At 35.3% G+C, this 12,062-nt stretch overlaps 3 protein-coding genes across 3 annotated transcripts; all 3 read left to right on the top strand.

The window, feature by feature from the left end:
• Positions 1–295: 295 nt before the first annotated feature.
• Positions 296–1,909, top strand: LOC145102693 (mitogen-activated protein kinase kinase kinase 20-like). Its single transcript, XM_079040149.1, has one exon. It carries the CDS (start codon positions 581–583, stop codon positions 1,799–1,801), a length of 1,221 nt encoding a protein of 406 aa, XP_078896275.1. The 5' UTR covers positions 296–580; the 3' UTR covers positions 1,802–1,909.
• Positions 1,910–2,031: 122 nt separating this feature from the next.
• LOC145102692 (uncharacterized) lies at positions 2,032–3,444 on the top strand. Its single transcript, XM_079040148.1, has one exon. The coding sequence runs from the start codon at positions 2,120–2,122 to the stop codon at positions 3,368–3,370; it is 1,251 nt and encodes a 416-aa protein (XP_078896274.1). The 5' UTR covers positions 2,032–2,119; the 3' UTR covers positions 3,371–3,444.
• A 1,435-nt stretch (positions 3,445–4,879) lies between these two features.
• LOC145098885 (uncharacterized) lies at positions 4,880–5,572 on the top strand. Its single transcript, XM_079036480.1, has one exon. It carries the CDS (start codon positions 4,880–4,882, stop codon positions 5,570–5,572), a length of 693 nt encoding a protein of 230 aa, XP_078892606.1.
• The last annotated feature ends 6,490 nt before the right edge of the window (positions 5,573–12,062 follow it).

The following is a 12,062-nucleotide window of genomic DNA, read 5'->3' as shown; positions in this document are numbered from 1 at the left end:
CGAATTCTTCATTCTTCATATAATTATATACTCAAGTTAGAAACTTTTAAACTTTATTTTATACATGTATTCTTTATAAGTTATAACAAATACCGATTAAAATCATGAATCTTTTTAAACTTTATTTTATACATGTATTCTTTATACGTTATAACAAATACCGATTAAACTCATGAATCTTTAACGTAAAATACAATTTACCCATTTTTTAATACATTTTTTTCATGAAGTCTATACTTTTCTCATTACAAGAAGAGTAAACGTGACCGTAGAAGCAAAGAAGGGAATTATGCCGTCAAATATAGAAACTGCACATGAAACTCCATATAAACGCAACTGACCGTTATTCCGTTAAATAGCTTGCATATGCACTTCAATCATCCACAAACCTATGCCCATTCCATACGCTTTCTTCTTCTAAACCCTAACCCTAATCCCATCCCCCAATCCCTTCAGTTTCATTGCTTTAACCCCAAGTAAGCAAAAACATACATATACATGCGTATTGCACCAATACAACGACATTGTTGCCTAATTTGTCACCAAAGCCCTAAGTTTCACGAACCAATTGGTGACAAATATGAACTCCATGGAAGCAAAGACGAAGAAAAGAAGCTTGCTTGCTGGAGAGAAGTCGTACGAGGGTAAAAGAAGTAAACAAGACGATTGGAAGCTTGTGCATAAGAAATATGGAGATGGGATTGCTTGGTCCAGAGGTGCAATGATAGGTAAAGGAAGTTTCGGGTCTGTTTTTCTAGCGAATTTGAAGAAACCCAAATCGAAATACAGCTCTTATCCACCGATTATGGCTGTGAAATCGGCGGAGGTCTCTGCTTCTGGTTCAATCCAAAAGGAGAAAGAAGTTATGGATAACATTCGTGGGTGTCCTAACGTGATAAAATGTTTTGGCGACGAGATTACAAACGGAGAAGATGGTCAAATGGTGTACAACTTGTTGTTGGAGTATGGCTCCGGTGGAACCCTAGCCGACCTAATCAAGAAATCCGGTAAAAGCTTGCCGGAAGTTGACGTCAGACGCTACACCAGGTCAATTCTACGTGGGTTAACTCACATTCACAAGAAAGGGTACGTTCATTGTGACCTAAAACCTGAAAACGTATTGCTTGTAGCCAATTCAAGAGATGGTTTCACTGCTAAAATTGGGGATTTGGGATTGGCAAAACGAGCAAAACAGAGCAAGAAGAACAAGTTGGGTCCTTACTGGAGAGGCACCCCAATGTACTTATCACCTGAAACTGTTGTTAATGGTGTTCAAGAGCCTCCTTCTGATGTTTGGGCAGTTGGTTGTATTGTGTTTGAGATGTTGACTGGAAAACCGCTTTGGTTTTCTGAAAAAGATTTGACAGTTGATGAGATTTTGAGTCGTATTAGTGATGATGAAAATGAGTTGCCATGTGTTTCCAGCAGTATATCTACAGATGGAAGGAGTTTCTTGAAGGGTTGTTTGTCTAGAAAGGTTATGTGTAGATTAAGGTCTAATATGCTGTTAAATCATCCATTTGTAAAAGGTTTACTTGATGACAATGTCAATGAGGTTGACAAATCACAGAAAGAAGTTTTTGACATAAACAACATCACCTCATCACTAGCTTTCTCCCATGATGATGATGATGATGATGATGGTGAGTTATGGTCGTCTTCATTTACAGATGGATCAAGCTATGATGGTCTATCTTCATGGTCAGAAGGAGATGTGAACGCCATTAAAAGTGAAGAAAGTAGAAGATTCCATCAAGTACAAAAATATCCGATTACATTAACTGTTTCCAAGGGAGTTTAGCAAGATTTATTGTTAGATATTCTTATACGTGTTATGTACAAAATATGTAACATTGTAGAAAATTTAATTAATTCTTTCATTGATATAAAAGGAAACATTTTTTAGTCAGGTTCAGTTATACAATTGGAAACAAATTCCCTACAAAAATGGCACAAGAATCTGCTTTTTCTTCTATTGAAACTGTCCTAATCTTGACTGCGTTTATCTGTGTGTGTACATGTACAAATATATACACACATAACAAATTAACAAATAACAACCACTCCATATTATCATCCATTTTCAAGAAATTAACCATTGTCGCCATTGTTGCCACTGATGCATTTTAAGTTTTATTTTTTACTCTACACCCATTTGTTCTTCATTCACTACTCAAATGCATTTAACATCACAACGATCCTCAACCAATACCCATCATTTAGCATCTTCAATCGTTATCTTTCTGAAACAAACGTTTCATCAGAGATCAATTCACGCCAAACTATAACAGTGTTGGCTGTATCTAATGATGATGTATTGCATTTATCTGGAAAACATCAAAATGATATGCTTGATGATCTCATGAGGGTTCATGTTGTTCTTGATTATTTTGATGTTGAAAAGCTACATAATTTGCAAAACGGGACTACACAAATGACAACACTATTCCAAACCACTGGTCGAGCCCTTGGCGAACAGGGTTTCTTGAAAGCTACGGTTTCCAAGACTGAAAATGTTGTCATTAGTTCGGCGACTAGTGGAGTCCTTGTTGGGGCTATTTTGGTAAATTCAATGTTCGCTGAGCCGTTCAACATATCGGTGCTTCATATTAGCACTGAGATCGTCCCACTCGGGATGAATTTTCCGGTTGTTTCTGATTCAAATTCAAGTTCTCGGGTGGACTCTTCTGCCCCTACCCCAAAAACGTCAAAACCACGTGTCTACACGCCACGATGTGGCCATAAAGTGGCCCCATCTCATTCGAGATACTCCGCACCTTCTCCAAATCCACATGGAGAATCACCACCTGAGGGCGCATCACCTGCGCCCTCAGGTGGTTCTGCAAATGCACCAGCATTTGCAGAATCACCGTTGTTGGCTCCTAAGCTAGTACCATCTCATTCGAGATCCCCAACCCCAACCCTTTCCCCAAATCCACCTCCAATTGTAGAATCACCACCGAAGGGTGCACCCTCTGCAAGTGCACCGGCATCTACAAAATCACCACCTAACGGTGCACCGGCACCCTCACCCTTAGGTAGTTCTACAAATGTACCGACATCAATAAAATCACCACCTGAGGGTGCACCCTCAGGAGGTTCGGCAAATACACCGGTATCTGCAAAATCACCACCGGAGAGTGAAACATCATTGGTTGCACCCTCAGGTAGTTCTGCAAGTACACCAAAATCACCTCCTAATTCTATAGAGGCACCGCCAATATCACCACCAAAGATTGCAGACACTCCCGCTGAATCACTATCCCAGCCTGCAGATACTGATCAACCATCAGGCATTGGAACTTCCAGTAGTAGTCTTGTTGTTATTACCATGGTATTATCATGTATCAATTTAATTATCCGAACATAATACACAAAGTTATGTTCTTTATTGTCTTTTCTCATGAAATGTGTTATTTTAGGTTTATAAGTTTTCTACATAAACAACGTTGATTCCAATGGCAAAATGCCCCGAACATGCATATGCGAAATCTTGAACCTGAAAGTAAATATATGAAATCAGAAGGTTAAAATGGAACAGCAATACGTCACTTACTATATATGTTTGGGGTATTAGATTTAGTTAACGAATTTGGAGTTTCCATTGTATATGAAGCTATAATAGACATGAAAATAGAAAACTGAAAACTGTTATGTTACACAAACCACCCTTAGCTTATAATAATTGACATGGAAGTCCCTATGTTTCGAAAGTATCATCAAATAAATTTCGAGCCATCAATAAAAGGTTAAACATTTTAATATTTTACTTATCATGCACACATAGCAATACGCTTGAAACAAACATGAAGTAAATGAAATGAACTTATATCTTTGAATTCCCTACCACAAGTATTGAACTGAAGGGGGTGTTTTTTATATAATTTAAAGATGAGGGGGCAGTTGGTAATGCACATTAACGTCGCTGTACAGACTCAAAAACGAAAAAAAGAGTTGGAAAAGGAAAGTAGAGAGAGAAAGAGAAGATAGAGTGTGTATCGGTGAAGAGCGATCATAGAGAGAGAGAGTGCTCTTTTGGCTTTGAATTAAACAGGCAAGATGGAAATTTTAGGCGAAGAACATTAATGCGGCGGAGAAATTTATACCAAAAGGAAACCCCGATATTTTGGAACATCAAATCGAAGCTAATAGTATCATTACCTTGGGTTCCAACGAAGAAAAAGATTGATGATTGTGAAAGTTAACACCTCAGTGATCGGAATTTCAATTTTGGAGGAGCTGCAAAAAGGTCAGAATTGGATATTTATGTTTACTGATAAAGTTGATTCGAAGCATAAATATCTTCAATCCGTTGTATATTTGATTCCCAATTTTGCATTGAGAAATTGAAGTTGGTGTTGGGAAATCTCCAAATTCGATCTTTTTGTTAAGCTTAACACATTTTTAAAGTTACGTTTCCGGTACTTGAAGATTCTTGAAAGTGTGAGCATGTTTCGTACACTGATTCATGAGTTTACTTGGAGTTGGATAGAGATCTCTTTTCAAAAATTAAGGGTTTTTACATAGTGTAGATGTGAATTAGATTTAGGGTTTATTCGTTTGTAGATTAGAATTTGAATAATTGGGGATTTGGGTTTTGGAGGGAGAGTTAGTTAAAACTGTAATATGCGATTTGATTCTCTGAATCAGTACGGAAAAACCCAATTGAGAGTTTCAATAAATGTGTATTCGTTACTCGTTACGTAAATTGTTGTAGAGTAGTTTAAATTCATTCAGGAAGATGTCATTTTGTAGAAGAAGCAAAACCCTAATTTAGTTCGTCAAATTTGGGGTTTTTTTTAGCGAAGTAGGAAATTTATAGTTTTGTGAGTGTTTTATGGAACCACAGCAGAAGCATTCAAGGATCAATCTTGCCGACATGAAAGATCAATTAACCAGAAAGCTCGGACCTGAAAGATCAAAACAGTATTTTGATTACTTGAAAAGGTTTTTGAGCTTAAAGCTGAATAAGATTGAGTTCGATAAGCTTTGTTTAAGAACTATTGGAAGAGACAACTTATCACTTCATAATCAGTTAATTCAATCACTTTTAAAGAACGCTTCCACCAGAAAACCCCCACCTCCTCCTCCACCACCACCACCACCACCACCACCACCACCGAAGGTTCACCATGAAAATGGATCAGTTACAGTCACAGCTCCACTCGGGATTCCATGTGGGGCCCGAAAGGTGTCATCCAATAATCGAAAGTATGTTACTGTTTTTGACACTGGTGGATTGATGGATACGATCAGATTAAAAGAACGTATGGATCAAATTACAGCAGCACAAGGTCTTCAAGGAGTATCAATGGATTGTGCTAGTGTACTGAATAAAGGATTAGATGCTTATTTGAAGGGGTTGATAGGGTGTTTTGGTAATTTCAGGACACCAGTCAAACAACATTTTGGAAGTTTGGGGAGAAGTGAAGAACACGAAGAGAAACGGAGGATTTGTTTGTTAGATTTTAGAGTTGCAATGGAAGTTAACCCTCGACAGCTAGGGGAAGATTGGCCCTTTCTGCTCGAAAAGATTTGTAATTGTACTTGTACACATGCTTTTCAGGAATAAAACTCTGTGGTTTACTTTTGACTTTTGACTTTTATTGCAAAATTTGTGATTTAATTTAGCTTCAACAACCTATCTATCAACATCTTTGTAACTGTAAGTAATCTGTGATCAAATTATGTAATCAAATTCATCATTATGTTAACAATTTCGAGGTTGAAGTTCATAGGGTATAGAAATTTACATATACATATATTTACGTATATAACTATATATAGAGGAATAGAGAGAAAGATGGCTCACCGGAAGCATGCACCGTAGTCTGCCTGCTTTGGCCGCCTTCGATGGTAGACGGTGGACCATTTCGATCCTGTCTCACCGATGTCGTTTATATAGAGGGGAAGGATGGGTTTATGTATGTGTATCTAATGATACGTGGTTTGTTTGTGGTGGCTGATTTTGCTTTGTTAGTTATAAATTATTCAAAATTGTGACACGTGGAGGAATGCTATGGGTGCAATGCTATATATTGATACTTGTTTATGTTTATGAGTAGGTGTTTATTGTTACTAAAAAGCCCCTGAAGTTCTTTTGGTTGAACTTTAGATTCCCTTTACTTCAAATTAACATATTACTTGATTAGAGAATTTGTTTTGTAAGTGTTTCCATTGGGTATGATTCATTCCTAAATGGATTTAATCAATGAATGTTGGTTTACCAACCCTTTTTGATGTCGTTTTGATATCTGACTTGATTAATTATTTTCGAAATTGGTTTTGATTGGTTAAAATTTAGTATTTGTTCTTTGAAATTCTGGAAACATCATTCATTCCTAAATGGATTTAATCAATGAATGTTGGTTTACCAACCCTTTTTGATGTAGTTTGGATATCCGACTTGATTAATTATTTTCGAAATTGGTTTTGATTGGTTAAATTTTAGTATTTATTCTTTGAAATTCTAGAAACATCATCATACATGTAAAATATGTGAAATACTGAAATTGATGTGCTTCATATGACCTCTTAAAACGCATCATAACAAAAAGTAATTTATTGAATTAAATATAACATCAAGCCATCCTATCCCTTCATCCCATTCTATAAAAAGTAGATTAATTTTTAACAATAATGCAAATATCAAAATGGTCGACATCATAAAAGAAGAATTTTTAAAGTTTTTAATTGGACACAACTCAAAACATAGGCAGAAAAATTATAATAACACAAAAAGTGTTATCTACTCATGTAATATAAATAACCATTTTGTTTGGATTCATTTGTTTTGCTTTCGATGGAATCCAAAAATACTAAATCGGAAGATTCTAAAAGAGATGGTAAACTATAACAGGTCTATTCGTCTTAGGGTTCATATTCATATAGGTCATTCGTCAAACAATAGCAATATTTTGGATATATTAATGTTGAGTATTGAATGTTTGTGAAATTTTGCATTTTAATAATCAGGCTTTCTTCGGAAAGATAAGATTCTAATATTTGATGTGTTTGATTGTTAAATAGAAGAAATCTGATTTTTTTTAAATATGTATTACATCTTAACCGTGTAGAAATGTTAACATAATATAATACTAGTTGTGAGACCCGTATGTTATATGGATTGGATAAAACAAAAAAATAAATAAATATGAAGGTTTAAACAAAAATTTATTTAAATTTAAATTTTAAAATTTGAATTTAAAGGAACATATTAAATACTATATGAGTTGTAATATTGTAATTTATTGGTTATTTTCAATTAAAACAATTATTAATTAAGATGTAAATATGATATGTTAATTAAGAAAGATAAAAAAAAAATAAGAAAATGACAAATGGAAAAAACATTTATTAAAAAATACCATAAAATGACAAGTGTCAAAAATCATGATAGATTGACATGTGGAAAAAATAAACATTCATTTATTAAGAAGGATACATGCTTATTTTATATTGAGTTTTTATTTAGCTCTTTAGCTAAGTTAACATTATATATTTTTCCTATTTATAGTTGTATTTTTTTAAAACAACTTTTCCTTTCAATAATAAACCTCAGCTATATATTCTTTATTTTGTTATCAACTTACATGGTATAAAAGCTATATTCGATTCATGACTGATAATTTGATTATTATAGATGGCTTTGTAGGAGACACCACTATTGTGCATTTGGTTTCGATCGGGGTCCGGGGCAATGCCAAAATGCAAATTTTCATGGTATTGTTCTTCATATATTCTCGTTTCAATCTCTTTTTTGTCAGGTGTGTTTTTCGATCTCATTAGTATTTGATTCTCGTTGTTGTCGTTTGTTGTTGGTTTAGTTCTCATTTTTCGTTGTTGGTTATTTGTTTTTGTGCTTAATTATTGGCATTATGGATCCAAAAGATGATTATCTTCGGTCGATTAGTACCAAAGTTGATGGCAATAATTATGCTTACTGGGGTTATATAATGAAGAACTTTTTGTAAAAGTAAAACCGGCAAATGAGAAAGCTATTAGTTATGCAACGCTACTGGATGCATGTAAAACTGATAATTCTAGGATTATCACTTGGATCAATAACTATGTAGTTCAATCAATTGATTGGCACCCAATTGGTGAAGTCTGATACGATAAAAGAAGTTTGAGATCACTTGGTAGAGTGTACAGTTAGTATATCTTTGTTAAACAATACTAACTTGATATTTATACTCGATCCCTCAAACTGAATACAATTAGTGTTCATGATTTTTATGTTGTTATGTCTAATTTATGGGACCAGTCGGCTATCATAGAGTCCTTTGAGTTGAAGGTCTTCAAACCTTACATTGTTAGGTTAAAAGAACAACATTTAATGTAGTTTTGATGGCATCATGATATGATTTTAAAGGACTATGTGGAGCAATACTCCATTATACTCCTATTCCCGCGGCTGATTTAGTTTTTTCATAAGCTGATAGTAGAAGAAACGTGTATCAAATCTCAGATTGACAAACAGTCTAAAGCTTCAACTACACTTGTTTGTTTCTACCACGACTATAGACTGCAAATTAGTTTGAACCAACCCTAAAGTTATATTTGATGAATGTGTTTTTTTCAAACAAAAGAATTATTAGAAGTCTCAGTGCCCACTGTTACTTAACAAGGTAAAACACCAACAAAGGACGTACAAAACATACCATTTGGACAATTATTGCCATCCTTTCACCCATGCCCTTCTGGTCCTACATCATAGGCACCTTGTCCACCATAATTCATTATTGTTGTTACACATTCATTAGAGATTGATCACCAAGCTACCATCACACCGCCATGTCTTTGGATCTACATGTTTTTTAGAAGTTAAGATAACATATTGCCTTTAGTCTTGCTGCCAGTTCAACATTTATGTCTCATTTGGAGTTTGTCTTCTTTCAATACTTCAAGTATTACTCCATCCTTATGAATTTTGGATTTTGGTTCATGTCAACGTGTTTGTCATCCTCTATTTATTTGTATACTACCGCACATATTTCTATTATATCTGTATATTCATACAATGGAGAATGTTGGTTATGTTGTTACCCTTCGTATTTCTCTCGTTGATTTCTATTATATTCCTAAACTTACTTTCAACCTTTGTTTTGTTCACTCAACTATGTAAATCTAGATATTTGGTTTTCTTTTCTGGTTCTATTTGTTGTCTACATAATCCACGTCTCAGAGGGTGGTGGGAATCAAGGTTGTTAAAATCCCGATATTGATCTTAAAATTTTATGATTTTAAGATCCTACAAGTGAAAAATGATCCTGATCACTTTACGATACCAATATGACCTCTCTAGTTCTATAATGTAGTCGAGTATCAAAGTTTTGTCTAGTCAATTTGAAATCGAATATCACAAGTTGCAAGAAGTCTTGTAAAGCATCAACAGTTCATTAATTCATCATGAATTAGGCATAACACACTCATTATGTCTTTAGTTCTACATGATCAAAATGATATTTTCTAGTTAAGTCGTTTTCTTCTTAATATTTATAGTTTGTAGCAACAAAATTTATGGTTCATGCTTAAGAAGTTAAAGTTGATTCCACTATCAACATCTTAATAAACATCAACTTATAATGTATACTTCACACCCACTATCTTGCGATCAAATTTAAATATGAGTTCATTTTGATAGAATCTTTTGATCCCGATCCGATCGTACAATTAAGATCTTTCAAAACATAAAACGGTTTTAAGTAAGATCTCGATCTTGATAACCTTGGTGAGATTCTTGACACCCTTGATAGGAATTTCCAGCTCCGAGAGAGCATTTGAGAGGAGAGAATATACATAGTTTTGAGTTATTTTCTTATTTACAATAAGAGTTGTGTACCTTTAAATTTCGCTTTCTTATATTTTTTTGCATATTAATAGTCTTTCAATTGGTATCGTATTTTAGAAAAAATGATCCAATTCACCAAGCATAATAGGACCGACGAATCCAAGCACATCCAGAACAAAGGAAAATTCGTCCATTTCGTCTCACGCACCAATGCTCATTACAAGAAATTACATTGTTTGGGCAATTCGCATGAAAGTTATCTTCAACATTTACCAACTCTAGGATGATGTTGATCCAGGAACGATGGATGCTAAGAGAAACAATGTAGAAATTGCAATTTTATTCCCAACAATTCCTGAAGACTTAATCTTGCAAGTTGGCATGATGAGTACTGTTGTGATATGTGCTCTGAGCTTAACGCCCTCTCGTGGTGGTTCCATCTAAGTTAATCCCTGTAATCACATGTAACCTACTGTCTCGAATCATCATCCATTTGGGTGTGGGTGATGTAATGTAGATGATTCGGGTGTTCGGATTTTGTTTTGGAGCCAAGGGGTATTTTGGTAAAATGGCAGCGGGCTTTTATGGAAATTGGATTTTTGTTTGGAAAACTTCATGGCAAGTATGAGTTGATAAAAGTGAAGAGCTTCTCGTTACCTTTTCATGGATATAAGTATCGTCAAAATCAAATTTATAACAAAGAAGTTATGGTCTTCGGAGTAATTTAGGGTTTAAGAGGAAACCCTAGTACGTTGGGCGTACATAGGGAGTACGCAGAGCATACTAGTGCGAAGGGCAATACGCTGGGTATACATTGGTGTACGCTCAACGTACCCAGAAGGAAGGATCGCGAAACTCGGCCTTGTTCGTTGGGCGTAGGAGGGGTGCTAAAACCTTAATTTTTGAATAAGTGTACCCTATTTAAGCATCTTAATCCTTTAGGGTTGGCCTCTTTACTTGCCCTTAAAACCCTAAATCGACCCCTTAGCCTCTTGGTGGTGTTCTTGAGCTATTAAGAAGACTTTGGTGCCCATTTTTTCCGTTGTGAAGGAAGTAGAGAAGCTTGAAGTTGCCTTACATTGTGAAAAGGTTTTGGATCCATAATCATCATCTTGTGGGAAAGCTTTCTGAGGTATCAAGTTTGCATCTTGGCTTGTATATGTTTAGATCTCTTCATAGTTAGTTTGTTATGCTTTTGGTCCCTTTTTGGGTTAATGGAAGAGTTAAGTCGTTCAAGGGCTTGTTCTTTTAGATTTGAGTTTGTTTTGGACTCCTTAAGCATAAAGGTGTCAGCTTTATGAGATTTTTGGTGCCATGCATGCATTAAGTCACTTATTAAGTCCTATTTAAGCTTAGGAGCTTCATTTAGCCATGCATGAACATCAAGTTAGCAACTTTACGTGATAATCCAGCTCAAGGAAGTCAAATCTATGTTTTGGTGCTTTGTATTAAGGGATTAAGTGTTTAATCAAGTTTTGGGCTAAAGAGGGTGAGTACGTTGGGCGTACAAGCAGGTACTCTTAGCGTACAAGCCTCCAAGCGAGTACGATGCGCGTATGTGTTGAGTACGCCCCACGTACTCGGTCTGTTGGGCCTCATATGTTTGGGCTATCTTTTGGGCTTGGTTGCTTGGGGCATTGTTAGGTCATCTAAGAACAAGTATTTTGGATTAGGGAAAAGTTAATGGGCTTTAGGGTAAGACCCATGTAAGGGTTGGGCCCAATTTGGAAAATTGGGCCATAAGAAGGATTTGGATGATTAATTGGTTTGTGGGCCTTTTTTATTGTGAGTTTGGGCCTTAGTCTTAGACCAAACTAGGTGAGGGGTAAAATGGTATTTTTACCCCATATATGGATTGTTGGTGTTGGATTGGAACCCAAATGTTATTTATGTTCGATAGCGCGGTGTGACATCCCCATTTTCACGGCCAGAAAAGACCGATTTTGTTTATGCTTTATAAAAATCAGAGTACCTCTTTTAATTAATATAAATGTTGCGGAATTTGTTCTCATGAAAACATGATAATTGCGTTATCAAAGTATTTCTAAAGAAATGTATTTTTTTATTCACTTTTAAAACATTTGAGATGTCATCGTCAATACAGAAACATAATCATAAACAGAACTTACATTCATTTACACTAGTGATTTACATCTCTTTTAAGTCTCTCAGTGTAATGTAACTTCATATCGACACCTGTGATATAAATAAGCTGAGTGGGTCAGGTTGGGAAACCTGGTGAGTACATAGGGTTTTCAACCCACAATAA

Source organism: Lactuca serriola, chromosome 4 (assembly GCF_051521515.1).
Source record: "Lactuca serriola cultivar US96UC23 chromosome 4, Lser_US96UC23_V15, whole genome shotgun sequence".
NCBI classification, from domain to species: domain Eukaryota; kingdom Viridiplantae; phylum Streptophyta; class Magnoliopsida; order Asterales; family Asteraceae; genus Lactuca; species Lactuca serriola.
Note: the sequence above shows the minus strand (reverse complement) of the source record. Positions and strands in the feature narration are given on the sequence as shown.

What these genes read in the sequence shown, in the direction of transcription:
- LOC145102693 (XM_079040149.1), top strand. Translation starts at nt 581, where the DNA reads ATGAACTCCATGGAAGCAAAGACGAAGAAAAGAAGCTTGCTTGCTGGA.
- LOC145102692 (XM_079040148.1), top strand. Translation starts at nt 2,120, where the DNA reads ATGCATTTTAAGTTTTATTTTTTACTCTACACCCATTTGTTCTTCATT.
- LOC145098885 (XM_079036480.1), top strand. Translation starts at nt 4,880, where the DNA reads ATGAAAGATCAATTAACCAGAAAGCTCGGACCTGAAAGATCAAAACAG.